At 38.4% G+C, this 16,065-nt stretch overlaps 1 protein-coding gene across 1 annotated transcript; it reads left to right on the top strand.

Annotated features, from left to right (window-relative positions):
- Positions 1–207: 207 nt before the first annotated feature.
- On the top strand, positions 208–15,011 carry LOC148755704 (di-N-acetylchitobiase-like). Its single transcript, XM_088791253.1, has 7 exons — positions 208–409; positions 3,900–4,038; positions 4,541–4,749; positions 8,853–9,021; positions 10,999–11,096; positions 11,462–11,623; positions 14,718–15,011. The coding sequence occupies exons 1-7, from the start codon at positions 293–295 to the stop codon at positions 14,907–14,909; spliced, it is 1,086 nt and encodes a 361-aa protein (XP_088647379.1). The 5' UTR covers positions 208–292; the 3' UTR covers positions 14,910–15,011.
- The last annotated feature ends 1,054 nt before the right edge of the window (positions 15,012–16,065 follow it).

Genomic DNA, 16,065 nt, shown 5'->3' with positions numbered 1-16,065 from the left:
GCTGTGTGCCGCAGGGGCATTGGCTCAGTGGTGTAAACATTCACCATGGTCTTTCTCCTCACCCAGCCCGCACATCCCCATACATGGCTAGGGCCCAGCCGCTCCTTTTCCTGTCCCTGGAGCACCACCCAGCTTGCCGCACCTCCCCCCACCCACCATGAGGTAGGCCCGCCCCCCTGGCTCCTCAAGAAAATCAGGCTCCAGCTGCATGCCTGGTGACTTCCTCAAGCACGTCTAGACAACCACTCAGACTCCTGCGCCCCCTGGCAAGGCCACTACACAGCGTCCTGGGATGGCCTCGCTGCTGCTACTGCCACTGCTGCTGATGCTGCCGCTCCCGGCTGGTGCCAACTGCCCGTGCCAGGATCCAGCGCTCTGCCAACCCATCCACCACCACCCCGACTTCGAGGTAAGCGCCTCTTGCCTGCCGCTCCGACTCTGGTCCTCTAGGCCCAAGAGAAGTTAGAGTAGAACCGAGCCTTAAAAAGAGGTGGTGTGGGTGCTGAAACCAACTTTCACCACTCGTGCGGGCTGTTCTGTTTCCAGATTGCTTCATCCTATAGATGAGGGAACTTGGGCTCAGAGAGGTTGACTAACTCCTCCCACGTCTCACAGTAAGTGTCTGCCTGCAAGAGGCAGTCAAGGATTCAAACCCAGGTCTGACTCCAAATACAAGCTGCTTTCATCACCCGCTGTGTCTCTGCAGTGCACTCGGCCTTACAAGCAAGGAGCTAGGATAACGAGATATTCCCTAAGCAGGAAGAACCATCGGTTTCCTAGAGAAGGATTCAGTTCGAAAGAATCTCAGCGCTCCAACGGAACACTGGAAGGCAGCGTGTTTCGCCTCCCTGGGCTTTGCTGTGCCCGCCAGCTCTTTCCTGTAGGCACCTCAAAACCACCCAAGAAGGTGGTAAAAATGGGCCCATCAGTCCATTTTACTTCTATTCACCTAACGATTTATGAGGCCTCTAGTAACCTCAATTAAACTGTTTTGGAGGCAACATGAAAACTACCTGACTGCCTGGTTTGATGACTGTCACAGGAATTGGACATCAAGCAGGTCAAAAGGCTTAGGTAGTCCAAAGAGCAATTCTTTTGTAGTGACAGGGACAATTGCTAGTTCTCAATCTAGCAGATTAAGTTTCAGGCTGGGGCATTTAAATGACCAGTAAAAAAAGTATATATACATTGCTTAGGAGATGAAATAAAAGTGGTGATAGTGTTTATGGAGAACCTGCTGTGTGGAAACATAACATCTGTAAGACTTATTGTAGCACCAATACCTGTTAGTGGGTTAGGCAGTGTCTGTAGGCATTTGGAAAACCAATTATGCAAACGAGCAAAATTGTGTTCATTTGTATGTTGCTGGTAAATGGTCTTTTTCTCTACTGACATTTTCTATACTTTTCAAACACAAGAACGAGAGTCCGTAGCTCTTTTCCCTTATATTTTCAATTGGATCATCCAGATATTTTTCAGGATTTCTATTATATGACAAGCTCTCAGAATGTTTTAAAACAAATTAGGGGATAAGGTTTGTGATGGAAATATGAGTCTAAAAACAGTGAGCTGTTTAATATCGCATTTTGTCATTTTTGTTATTTCAGTGGGCAATGGCTTAGCAGAAAAATGAGTTATGCAAAGTTACATCTGAAAAATAAAAAAGGAGATTGAGAAAATTAAGAAATGTCTAGTTTAACTTTAATAGCTAGCTTTCCCCACCAACCGTCCCATCTGTTCTACTTAAAGTGTCCCAGTGATATCTATTTCTATGTGTCTCTATCTCTACCTCTATCTCTATCTCTATCTCTGTCTCTGTCTCTGTCTCTGTCTCTACCTCCATCTCTGTATCTCTCTACCTCTATCTCTACCTCTATCTTTATCTCTATTATCTCTCTTATTTCTTAACACAAATCTTAGGCTCCACTCCTGCTTTAAATACTCTAATAGCTTCCAATTGATCTCAGGATAAAATACAAAATCTTCCATAGTCTACAAGGTTTTATTTGATCTTGCACCACCTACCTTATTAGTTTTATCTGCTTCTACCTAGTTTCAGGATTTTGGCTACTGTCACATTGACTTTCTTTTGTTTCCAGAAATTCAGAGTTCTGAAGTAATTGAGACCTTTGCCGCTTTTCATTCCCTCTGCTGAGAATGCTCTTTTTATCCATAGGTACCCCTCCTGCATTCTGCCCAGGTCAATTCCCTAGATTTCGCCCTTCATTCTGTCCAGGTCATTATCTAGATTTCAGTCCTATCCTAAAAGTACATAGTCCTCAGGGAAATTTTCCTGCCCAACTTTTATAAGCTGTCATGGCCCCCCTGCATTCTGATGGAGCCCGGAATACTATTGTAATTAAATAATGAACCTGGTCTCTCTTTTTTTTTTTTTTAAAGTGGCTATTTAAAAAAAATTTTTTTTTTTAAATTAGGGATGGGGAACAGGACTTTATTGGGGAACAGTGGGTACTTCCAGGACTTTTTTCCAAGTCAAGTTGTTGTCCTTTCAATCTTAGTTGTGGAGGGTGCCATTCAGCTTCAAGTTGTCCTTTCAGTCTTAGTTGTGGAGGGTGCAGCTCAGCTCCAGGTCCAGTTGCCGTTATTAGTTGCAGGGGGCACAGCCCACCATCCCTTGCGGGAGTCAAACTGGCAACCTTGTGGTTGAGAGGATGCGCTCCAACCAACTGAGCCATCCAGGAGCTCAGCTGCAGCTCAGCTCAAGGTACCATGTTCAATCTTAGTTGCAGGGGGCGCTGCCCACCGTCCCTTGCGGGACTCGAGGAATCAAACTGGCAACCTTGTGGTTGAAAGCCCACTGGCCCATGTGGGAATCGAACCGGCAGCCTTCGGAGTTAGGAGCATGGAACTCTAACCGCTGAGCCACTGGGCCAGCCACCTGGTCTCTCTTTTTAACCTCTTTGTCACTAATGCCTAGCAATATACGTTCCCTATACTTGAACGGAATTCAATAAGTATTTGCTGAAAAATTGACTTAACACCTTATTTGGAATAAATAAAAATGATCAGTTAGCCTTCTGTGCTTCTAGAATTTTCTGTGGGGAAAAATACTGAAGAAACAACATCAGCTTCATTGGAATTTAACTTGAGTGCTATTCTAAGAAGTAAAGTTCACCAAAAATCATTCATAGAAATGCAGAATCTATGGCTCCACCTGCAGCAGCCAGAATCCTGAGTGTCACCAACCTCCTTCCTTTCTCTTGTCTCACTCATTCAGATAGTCACACAGTCCTGTGAAATTTGCTCCACTGGGTCTTCCAGACCTGTTCATTTATCTCACCTGTCTCTGCTTCGCCCCAGCTTTGGCTGGGTCACCATCATCTCTTGCCTGGATTCTTCCAACAACATCCATAGTAGATATTCTGCCTCCAGTTTTAGCCTCTTCTGAATCCATTTCTACTTCAACTGAAGGGATTTGTCTCAAATGTATATAGAAATGCATACCTAAAATGCAAACATGCAACTTCTCCTTTAAAACCACTGGCTTCAGGATAAAATACTATTCTCAAAAGGGGATTTTCGAGGCCTTTTATGATTTAGCCCTGCCTTCCACTGTCTGCCTCACCCCTGCTGTCACAATCCACATTCTAGGCCTCAGCCCTACTCAGTATTCAGTTACACAACCACTGTCCTCTCTGCCTCGGGCCTTGGCACTTGCCACTGTTTCTTCCTAGCCTACCTTTCCCTACTTTCCAGGCTGGCTGATTTCCCCTGCTACCAATTATATGGCCCCCTGCCCATATGTCTTATTCACTTTGTACTCTCAGTGCCCACCAGTGCGTGGCATATGGTTGATGTTTAATCGACGTTACTTTGGGTTTTCGGCTTGATATTCTTCTTGGTTTAAGTGATGGTACTTATTCCTGTTGTTCTGGCAGGTCTTTGTGTTTCACGTTGGTGACAAAACTTGGAAATTTTATGACTGGTCACAGATTACAACTGTGGCAGTCTTTGGAAAATATGACCCAGAACTTATGTGCTATGCTCATTCAAAAGGGGCCAGAGTGGTGCTAAAAGGTGAGTGGCAGTTTTTACCAGATGTGTCCAGACAATTGGTAAGTTTACTTGAATCATTTGTTATCCTAACCATGCAAAAAATTCCCTTTTGACGTTTATCTGGTATATTTTTAACATTCGAAAATTAATGTTGAAGTCTGTTTAATTCATGTCACAGATACAGAGAGTGTTAAAAGCTTAAATAAACCAGTGCATAGCTTTGAGGAAAATATGACTCCTAATTACCATAATGACCTTTAGGTTATTCTAATCCACAATCTCTGCTTCTAATTTGAGAATGATTTTACTAATTATTCATAGCGGTTATTTTGGAGATTTATAATGACTTTTTATTATTTTGGTGTATTACGTCTCCCTTTGAAAAAGTTCAATTGGCAGCTCAGTATTCCAAAATAATGAGATGTTTTAAGGACGTTTTGCTCTCCTGGAATGGGTTTGGGAACTAAATGTCACTAAATTGTGAAAATCCTGTATGTACAGAAGACGTACGTTTCTTCCCCAGGAGACGTGTCGGTAAAGAAGATCGTCGATCCTACTTTCAGAGCATCCTGGATAGCTCAACAAGTGAACTTGTGCAAAACACAATACATGGATGGAATTAATATAGACATAGAGCAAGATGTTGATCGTTCATCACCTGAATATCATGCACTAACTGCTTTAGTCAAAGAAACTACAGATTCTTTCCATCGTGAAATTGAGGGATCACAGGTAAAAATTCATTTGATATTTTTTGGAAAACCTGTAATATCCCTATCAAAATGTATTCGTGAAGGTACGATTAATAGAATCTCAGTTTTATAGTAATTGAGTGGAAAAAAAATTCAGCACTTAGTCCTAGAAAAGATTTCTGGAATTTCAGAGGTTATATTAAAAAGTTTTACAGATTTTTAGTGTGATAAATCTGTTGTCTATGGACATCAAGATACAACGTGGATTAGCCCACCTTTTAGGCTTACTTCAGGGTTAGGAGTATTTGATAAGGAAAGTATCCGCAAGAATCAGGAAGGGCTCAGCCGTCCAGGCCCTGCTTTCCTCAGTGCAGAGCAGGGATGGCTCTTGCTAAGAGAAGGGGTAGTTCTGGGCAAGTGTCTCAGATGTTCCATAGACTCTGAATTACTTGTAAAGCCCCCAGGCCCACTAAGGCGCAAAGGACTAACTCCATAGAACTAGTCAGAACTATGACAAGGCAGGGTGCTTCCCCACTGCCAGTGGGAGAATGAGGAGAGCAGATCACAGCACCGGGCATCATGCCAGGCAGTATATGGGTAACAAAGGATACAGTGTCCCCAGATAAGTGATTCTCCATCCTGGCCAAGATACATGAAGGTAACAAGGAGTCTTAGAAAAGGTACACACACACACACACACACACACACACACACACACACACACACACACACTCAGGAACACAATCCCAGAGATTATTATTCAGAAGGTTGGGGTAAGCCCAGAGTCCATATTTTTTAAAAATTTCATCGGTGATTATGGTTAAGAACTACGAGGCTAGGAGATCCTGGACCAAATGGAGACATAGGAGGCTCCTGAATTTCCCTCCTCCCATGGACGCACAGAATGTACAGCTACAAATGGAGCAACTTCTTCAGAGTGAAATCCAGAATCCAGCTGACTGACTCCTACACATCAGATGACTAAGAAAATGACCACATCGCAATTAGTGGGAAATGCTTAGACATACTTTCCCAAGAAACCCCACACCTGACACAGCACCGTATGATCGGGGGGGGGGGGGGCACCTCCAACTCCCAGCGTCTCCTTGAGGGGCACATTTAGTGCCCCAACTTTTAAGGCTCCCACATGAGGGATGGGCCACCAAAACACCCAGCTCTGAAAGCCAACAGGACTTGCCTTCATGAGGCTCACAGGACTGTAGCAAACAAAGAAGAGGCTCCCAGGGCACTTGAGCACCAACACTGGATAGCCCCCCAGGGCTCAGCTCACGAAGTGCAGGCAGAGGCACACAGCTCCAAGTCTTCTTCTGGAAGCGTTTGACCTCGTACTTCCCAAGCTGCTGCCTGAGCTTCTGGCTTCTAATTAGCGCAGATCTAGGTAGTGACTGTGATCCTCCCCAGGCCTCAGAAGAGCCAGCAGTGGGCTGGCTAAGAAAATGACCACATCGAAATCCAGGTCACCAGTATCTCTGTGAAAGGAACATGTCCACACATATAGCATCCCAACCTTATGGCTGCCATTCAAGGGACAGGCCCCTAAATCACCCAACTCTCATAGCCAGCAAGCTTGGATGCATGAGTCCCATAGGATTACAGCAAACAAAGAAGCAGTTTTTAAATGGGGTAAGAACCCCCAAGGTTATACACTTAGGGTCCGCCCAGAGGGAGCAAGAAGAAACATCCATCTCCGGGAAGGGGTTTAACTGCACACTTTCCCAGCTGCTGAAGGGTTTAGCTTCTAATCAGCCTGCATCTTGGTGCTCACTGGGATTCTCCCCTGGGATTCTCCCCTGGGGGACACTGGTGGGTCTTGGAGCACCCTCGCCTACTGGGAGTGAGAAGAACAAAGACAGCAATTTTGACGGTCACAGATATTTGAGAGGCGTTCGGGAGCTCAGGCCAGGCTGACTAGTTTCATCTCTTAAAAGAGACTAGTCTATCAAGAGTGGAGGACATGGCTCTTTTATCTAATGTACAGAAATCAACACAGAGGGTCAAAGAAAATGAAGAAACAAAGGGATATGTTCCAAACCAAATAATAAGATAAAAGCTTTGACAAACCTTAATGAGTGGGAGTTAGGTGATTTACCTAATGGAGAGTTCAAAATAATGTCTCACTGAGGCCAGGAAAGCAATGCATGAGAAGCATGAGAATTTTAACAAAGAGATAGAACATATTAAGAAGTAGCAAACAGAAGTCATAGAGCTGAATAGTGCAATGGCTGAACTGAAAGACTCAACAGAAGGTTCAACAGCAGACTAAAGCAAGCGGGAGGAAGGATCAGCCAACTCAGATCCACTGGAATTCATCTAATCAGAGCAGTAAAAAAAAAAAAAAAAAAAGTATTACAAAAGTGAAGATAGCTTAAGGGACATATGAGACACATGAAGAGGACCAATATACATCTTTTCCCAGATGGAGAAGCGAGAGAAGGGGGCAGAAAGTTTATTTAAAGAAGTAAGGCTGGAAAACTTCCCTAACCTGGGGGAAGAAATAAACATCCAGAGAGATGCACACTAAGACACATTATAATTAAATTGTCAAAAGCTACATACAAAGAAAGAATCTTAAAATCAGCAAGTGAAAAGCAACTTATTGTGTACAAGGGAATCCCCCATAAGACAATCTGGATTTTTCAGCATAAACCTTGCAGGCCAGAAGGGAGATCTTCCAAGTTCTAAAAGAAAGACATGGCGAAGCACGAGTACTCCTACCTGGTAAACGGTCTTTCAGAGTTGAAGGAGAGATAAAGAATTTTTCAGACAGATGAAAGCGGAAGGATTTCATCACCACTAGACCAGCCTGAAACAAAAGGATGCTAATCAGTAACATGAAAACATATGACAGTATAAAAGTCATGGGTAAACGTAAATGCATTGTTAAATATGTACTCAGAATAGTATAATAATAGTTGTGGATAAATCACTTATATAAATGCAGTGTAGAGTTTAAAAGGCAGAAGAATAAGGAATAGGGGAACTATAGTAATTTGTTAACAGATACGCTATTTTAAAAAGATACATATTGTGACATCAAAAACATAAAATGTGGGAGATAAATAAATGTAGAGCTGCTTTTGTATCCATTTTAAGTTGTTCTAAATATTTTTTAAAAAAACAGCTGTATTTGAATTCTTCTAGTGTGCTTTTACTCAAGGCCTCAACCCACCCTACTGTCATTACAACTGTTTCTCTCCGTCAAGCCTCTGAAGACATTTGAGTTTAAAATTCCTCTTCTACACAGTGCTCTATTCCTGATCACTGTATATGTCCCAATATGTTGGGTCCAAATATAGGTCCATTGTCCAAATATATGTCTAAATCATTGTCCGCGTATATGAGGTCTGACGATTAAGTTTGCCAAATTTGTGCAACAATGTTGCTAACCTTTTTTGATATCAGAGGGATTATTCATCATGAATTTGTATCAACTGGACAGTTAACCAAGTTTCTATTTGGAAGTGCTGAAAAGGCTGCATCAAAAAGTTAGACGACCTGAACTTTTCGCCAACAATTCATGGCTCTTGCATCACTACAATGCACCAGCTCACACGGCACTGTCTGTGAGGGAGTTTTTAGCCAGTAAACAAATAACTGTATTGGAACACCCTCCCAACTCACCTAATCTAGCCCCCAATGACTTCTTTTTTCACCTGAAGATACAGGAAATATAGAAAGCAAGACATTTACATGACATTCAGGACATCAAGGGTAATGTGATGTCAATATGACTCTGATGGCCATTCCAGAAAAAGAGTTCCAATATTGCTTTGAAGGGTGGACTAGGTGCTAGCATTGGTGCATAGCTTCCCAAGGGGAGTACTTTGAAGGTGACTATAGTGATATTCAGCAATGAGGTGTGTAGCACCTTTTCTAGGATGAGTTCGCAAACTTAATTGTCTGACCTGACCTCATATGTCTGGGTCAGTCCATGTTGGCAAAAGATATATTTCTTAGAACTGTTCTAGTTTTAGTTCTATATGTTCAAACCCTACATTTATATATGTAAGGAGTTCTGTTTTCTTGGACAGTATGAGGCAAAAGAATAATGCCTCAACAAAATATCTGACATCATATGCATATTTGATCATGTTGCCTAAAATGGTGTGTGTTTTTCCATAGGTAACCTTTGATTTTAATTGGACTCCAAAGTACACAGGCAGGCGATATAATTATTTTGAAATTGCAAATGCCTGTGACTTTGTCTTTGTGATGTCATATGATGAACATAGTCTGGTCTGGGCAGACTGTATTGCAGGGAGCAATGCTCCCTATACTGACACATTAACTGGTAAGAATCCACAAAATAGGGTGGGGGGTGGGGGGTGGGAGATGATGGTAAGGGGGATCGAATATATGGTGATGGAAGGAGAACTGACTCTGGGTGATGAACACACAATGGGATTTATAGATGATGTAATACAGAATTGTACACCTGAAATCTATGTAATTTTACTAACAATTGTCACCCCAATAAATTTAATAAAATAAAATTAAAAAAAAAGAATCCACAAAATAATAATTTATTAATAATATTAATTCAATAATCTCAAACATTAAATTATATCTTAGTATTTCTAAGTCATTTGTATATCTTTTCCATTTGTAAAGCTTTCTTGAAACATATAAAAAGCACTTGATTTGTAGAGCTTTAAAGTTTTCAATTAATTCTAAAAATCTTGTGGGATAGGTATATTATTATTAGCTCTCAATTACAGATGCGATGAAGGATATTAAGTTCTCGAGCTGCACAGCTATTAAGTATTATATAGTTGGGACAAAGGCAGATGTTCTAACTTCAAGCCAAAAACTCTTGTCACAATATTTCATGAAGAAGATATTTGCTTATCTAGGATTTGGCAGGATGCTTTTGTGCAAATAACCAATACTGAATTATTTAAAAGCAAAGATAGTTACGATGTGAGCATCTACTATCTATGATTGATGGGATTGGCTTTATCTTATTTGGCATTTACTATTAGTACAAATTACAGGCACACCTCAGAAATATTGTGGGTTCAGCTCTAGACCAATAAAGCGAGTCATAATCTTTTTTGCTGGTGGAGAGTCTGTCTTCAACCTGTGAAACATGCAGTATCTCTGAAGCGCAATAAAGAGAAGCACAATAAAGCGGGTGTGCCTGTATAGCATTAGAATTACAAGTACTTCTGATCTGTCATTCATATGATGTGGCACATTTTTGACTGGTTTATATCACATCTGCCAATTGAATAAAAGGTTGCTTGCTATCTTTTGCACTCAAGTGAAATTTTCTGGGGTAGCTGGCATTGATTTAAGTATTGATTGGTTAATAAATAAAAAATCTTTTCTTTTTCATATAGAGGTAAAATCTTAGGACTTGGCCTCATTTAATCATGTCATAATTGTTTGGACAGAATAGTCTGATCACAAGCACATACTATTAAAAATTTGAAAAAACAATTTAATTCTGTAACAATTAAAAAGTAATTATTTAATATAGTGTTCCCAAATTGTGTTTCATCAAAGAGGTAATAATTGTGTTCTTTCAAGAAAAGGTTCATTATCAAATATATTTTGGAAATGATGCATACCCCACCCCTCTCTTGGATATTTAAGTACAAAATGACTTTAAAGTCTCTGAAAAGTAGCAAATTTACTTCTCAACATTCTAGATTGTCTTGGAACTTCTCTTGGTAGGAAAACATATTTTGTAGCATTGGGCAAGAAAGGAGTTGATAGTTCTAGAAATCTGTTCATTTTTTTCTCCGTTTCCTATAACTACAGATTATGTAGTACAGAGTATCTTATCCCTAGGTGTAATTCCTATTTATAGGATATTTGTAAAACATGAAACACTTGTACTTTCTATAAGAAATTCTGAGATTATCCCAGACAGAAAGTTTCAAGACTTACAGAACTTTTCTGAAACTTTAAAATCCAGAATATGAAATATATCATGTCTTAGCAGTTAATAGACACAATTAGCATGCCTTTCTGAAATGTGCCATTCTTCCCGGAATTAAATTTTGTAACTTTTTGCATCAGGTTAATCTTAATTGTTTTGAATGTTTTCTTTATTCAGAAGAAACGGTTTAGAAAATGATTTAGAATTTAAAGTTTTTAAAGATGACTTTTATAATCACATTAGAGAAACACTGTGTTAGTATTTTGCCTAAACATACTATGTTTACAAACTTAGATTCTGAGTGGTTGCATAGCCTGAATAAACACATTAGTACACATAGGAAGAGAAAAAAATATGCTTTTTCTGTCCGTCTTTGATTAGCATATGATGACTACATCAAGATGGGCATTAACCCTAAGAAGCTTGTAATGGGTGTTCCCTGGTACGGCTATGATTATACCTGCCTGACTTCATCGGAGGTAAGACAGCTCATTTCTTGTGATTTTTTTCCTCTTTCTTTTGTATTTTTAGAGCTTGTTTTATTCACATATAAACTCTAGAATTTATAAACTTATATATAGAATATGTAAACTTTAGAATTTCTGAAATGTAGTTTGAGACTAAAACGTAGAGATGTTATTATTAATTGTTTAATCTCATGAAAGTTTCTGAATGTTATATATTTCATTTAATAATAAAATTTCATTTTCATACTGTGTAGTCAGGATATCTATTTACAGTATATATTTTATTTCTAATAAATAGTTTTGACCATATGTTCTGATTTAGCTCTTAACTTATGTTTAGTTGATAATGTATAACATGAACATTTTTGTATTTCTAGGCTAATGTTTGTACCACGGCAAAAGCCCCTTACAAGAAGGGTCCTTGTGTGGGTGCTAAAAGTCATCAGGTGCCCTATAAAATAATCATGAAGCAAGTAAACAGTTCTATTTCTGGAATTCAGTGGGATAAAAATCAACAGGCTCCTTATTATAACTATAAAGTAAGACTTTTTACAAGTTATGAACATTCATTCTATCAGTTTTCATAATTGCATATTCTCATAATTATATATTTGGTATCAAGAATATTTCTATTAGTTTTCTTTTAGGGTGTAATATACAAACTTCTGTTCACATGAGTAAACTTCTGTTTGAATCTGTGTAATCAGGAACGTTACTTCCCTGGTGGGCAACTCAAGTTATGCTCATAGTGGAACTGCTCTGCATAGGCCACTTGTTACTATAAATGACATCATAAAAACACGCATTTCACAAACAGGATTTCCTTAATACTTGACAAATATGTATGACGACTGTGGCTTCTAAAAGAGCTTTGGGCCAAAACTGGTTGCCAGCTCTGACAGCCTCCATTTCAAAGTAGATAAAGACTCCGATGAGGCTCTTATTAGAGAGGAATGAGGCTGAGGACAAGAGATGTGCCATTGTGGATTGTACAATGGAAAATGGCATCGTTTCAAAATTATTTCATAATTCGGTCAAATGACGTGACATTAGACAAATTATAAACAATGTTAATATTGGAGACTGAAACATTACAGAGACTTGAGTAAATGGAGGGAATGAATGATTAGCATTTCTGTCAGTTACTGTTTGATAAATAGGAATTGACATACCAAAGAGCCAAAGAAAAGTTATATTTTTTATAATTTACCTTTAGCATAATAAAAACTTTTTCACATCTCGGAAACCTAAATACAGACCATCTTTGTATTGACTTTCGATTATGCTACTGTATAAAGATCTCTAAAATAATATGCTGTAAGTTAATTCCAGTAAGAATTTATATATTTTTACTAATGGTCTGCTACTCTTTTATAAAAATTGACTGTAAACATACACACTTAATGAATTATAATCGATATCTATCTATCTATACATGCTTGTATATAAATTATATAGAAAACTTTACTGTAGAGTTTTCTTAATCTTAGAATCCAAAGTATATACCTATTCATTAAACTAGAATATACTGTAATCCTACCTTTGCTGAACAGTATTTACAGAACTGTGTAAGCCTCTTAATTGTTTAGGACAGAACCTTGTTTCCCAGCACTCTGAGATACATGTATGAGGAAGAGTGTTTCATGGATATCAGTTTGATAGTTATAGTTTAGCAACATGGAGGAAAAACTGAGGGTTGCTAGAGGGGCGGGGGGTGGGGGTGGGGATAAGGGGAAGGTGAGAGGTTTAGAAAATAGTCGGTAACCAGAAGATGGCCACGGGGTTTTGAAAATTAATTTGGGGAACGTACAGAGGGATAGTGGATGGGGGGAGGTGGGTTCACACAGTGTGAGATATAAATGATAAACGTCTAAGTTTTGCTTTGTCTTGTGCACCTGAAACTAATAAAATAAAAAAAAGAAATATTTAATATTTCTTAATATTTTTTTCCTTAATGAATAAGAAGACACATTCTTTAAGATGTTAGAATTCAGGAAACATTTTGATGGGCCTTCAAGGCCATTCATTCAATTGCACTTTAGACGATAATCTAGTTATAACTCTTTTGTTCCTCTTCTATTCATTGTGAAATTCTTAGCCACTAAAATCAAGTTTCTGCTGTGATTGAAGAGAATCATTCTGCCTTCTTATGCCGTCTCGGCAACAGCAGCTTCATCTTGAACTTGATATTCTTGAAGGCATCTATGCCTTCACTGTGTGTGTATCTATCTTACTTATACTTAGTGATGCATCCTTTGATCGTTCACTGTTTTGAGACATTTGAAATTTCTTACCAGTATCAAAAGGCTCAAAGTACTTTCTAATAAGATGGCAACATTGAAAAGTATATGTATTTGGGTTTGCTCCCAAATCCTCAAAAATAAATATTTCCATATTTAGGTAAAGGTTCTACCAGTTGCCTTGTAATAGTGAATCACAATTATTACTAGAGCATGCATGGCTTTTTCTAGTTCTAAGTATTATTTTAAAGAACGGAATATAAGATGTAGTATAAGACACGCTTGTATATAATGAGTCTACTAAAATACGCCACAGCTTATTCATTTACCCAGTGACTATTGTCCTTCAAAGTCGTCATTTCAGGAGACTATTCTAATTCCATTGGTGCTACCATACAAACAATGTTACTGGTATTTGTTGAGAATAAAAACTTTCGCAGATGTATATAAAACGGAGTAATTATTTTTAATTAATTACAGGTCATTCTATTTTTTGCGTCCTATTTTTTTTCCCTTCTCTATTTGCCTAGATTTGCTCCTTTCCTCCTCCCTTTCTTCCTTATCTCATAACTTCTATACCTTCTAAGAGAGGCTGTGTTATTACTAGACTGTGTTATTACTAGATGGAGGCAGGTGTTGTTTGGGAAAAGGACTTTATAGGTGAAAGGTGAGCTGAAGACCATTTTCTAGTTCATGGTTCTTCATCAGCTGTGAGCTTAAGGCACCGTGGAGTCCAGACCTGACAGGCTCTAGAATCAATACTGTAAGACCAAGAAAAGGAGTTAATTTCCTCGTCTCTTGCCATTACCTTTGGATTGAACTGTTTTGTCATTAACAAAAGCATCGGTTGAGCTCCTAACCAAGCATATTTCCAGGAACTGTAGGGACTACAAAAAAGTGTATAAGCTGACATCACAGGACCAGAGCAGTGGTCCTCCTTAACCGTGGTGCACATCAGAATTACCTATGAGAACATAAAACGCAAAACAAACGTGTTCTAGCACTGACCCTGGAAGGTTCTGATTCAGTAGGTTCCGTGTGGTATGGGTCCCGGGAATCTGTATTTGTTAAAAGCTCCACAAGTGACTCAGATGTACATCTTGGTTGATAATCATCAGATCAGAGAAGGAAGGACTCTTAGGGCATGAGAAGGGCCTTAAATGAAATATGTTAGGAGGTTCATTTGTGTAATCTCTGCTGTTGTAAAAGTGCCACAAGTGATGATATCTAGCAAGCATCACATGTAGAACCATGGAATCCTAGAGCTGGAAAGTATTGTGCCCTAAAATTTTATGATTTCATTGTATCCTTTTTGATTTATTAGATTTAAGAAATGAGTTTCCGTCTTGTTGTCCTAAATACTTAAAATTTCCAATTTCATTTATTCATATAGGATGCTGCTGGCCGTATCCATCAAGTGTGGTATGATAACCCGCAGAGCATTTCTTTAAAGGCAGCGTATACACAAAAGCGTGGCTTACGCGGCATTGGCATGTGGCATGCAAACTGTCTTGACTACTCTGGAGATGCTGTAGCCAAACAGCAATCTGAAGAAATGTGGAAAGCCTTAAAACTAACTGTATAAACAGGAACATCTTTTGTTAAACGATTAAGATTTAGAATATTATCTGTATAAACAGATCTAGTTTCAAAGAGATAAAAAATATACACGTTTTTGTCTTGTTGCTATATATTGTAGTTGTTAGTGTACTCAAAAACAAATAAAGAGATTCTTTGTTTGAATTGGAAAGAAATAGAGAGATATCTTCAGTGTCCAGAAACAAAAATAAGAAGCAAGTCAACTTATATTAAATATTCCTCTAAAAAATGTTTTAATACTCTAAGTTGGAACACTTGCTTTGAGAATTTTATTAGGCTAATTTCCCCCATAACATTAAAATAATGCCTACAAAAATCAATGTTAATTTTAAAAATATGTATAATTTGAAGTGGAAATTCTTTGTTTAGAATAGATTTTTAAAATCCAGTCTTTGACATCAATTTGCTCTGTATTTTTTTTTTTTTTTGGGGGGGGGGGCGGGGCAGGGGGAAATAAATCTAAATTTAAAACCTGCCATTTAGTGTCTCCTCTTGAGGTTAATTGAACTCCTGGAATAATTTTCTGCTACCTGACTCTGTATAGTACTCATATGCTCTTGAATTAAACTCACTTAAACCTCCAGAGAAAATAAATAAAAGAGATTATATAAAGATTAGAATACTCATACAATACAAAAAGCTAAATTAGTAATATTTGAAATTACTAGGTGGGAGCTACCTAATATTTTTCCAATAAATTATTTCTTGTGAGGTTTTACCTGACATTTTAAAATAGGAAAAGATTGCTGTTGAACCTAATTGTATCCAGGATCATTTATATTAGTTCCAATAAATTGATTAAAAGTCTGCATCCTTAAACTCTGGACTTACATAAATTCTGCCTTCCCTGCTTATATTTTGCCCTACAAATTGAAATAAATGATGATTCAGTCATCTGTTATTAGAATATTTCATTTCATACTTACACAATTATTCATGGCATCATAAAATCAACTATTTTCCATATATTTGCTGAATTTCTAATGTCTTTGTAATTCTAAATTAAATTACTAAAAAAACTTAAATTCTTAGACACTAAACTATATCATAGCTATGGATGTAAGTTCAATATCCCTAGTCTTTTATATTGCCAGGTTGTTTTAATTAAAATACAATGACCAATTAAAATGTCTCTATTTACA

The sequence above is a fragment of the Rhinolophus sinicus genome, chromosome 14 (genome assembly GCF_057876585.1).
Source record: "Rhinolophus sinicus isolate RSI-liver-muscle chromosome 14, RSI-T2T, whole genome shotgun sequence".
Taxonomy (NCBI): Eukaryota; Metazoa; Chordata; class Mammalia; order Chiroptera; family Rhinolophidae; genus Rhinolophus; species Rhinolophus sinicus.
This window is presented reverse-complemented; position numbering and strand designations above follow the sequence as displayed.

Coding starts and splice junctions, on each gene's coding strand:
- LOC148755704 (XM_088791253.1), top strand. CDS start 293: ATGGCCTCGCTGCTGCTACTGCCACTGCTGCTGATGCTGCCGCTCCCG. Junction 4,039..4,540: donor GGCCAGAGTGGTGCTAAAAG/GTGAGTGGCAGT, acceptor TTTCTTCCCCAG/GAGACGTGTCGGTAAAGAAG. Junction 4,750..8,852: donor GTGAAATTGAGGGATCACAG/GTAAAAATTCAT, acceptor GTTTTTCCATAG/GTAACCTTTGATTTTAATTG.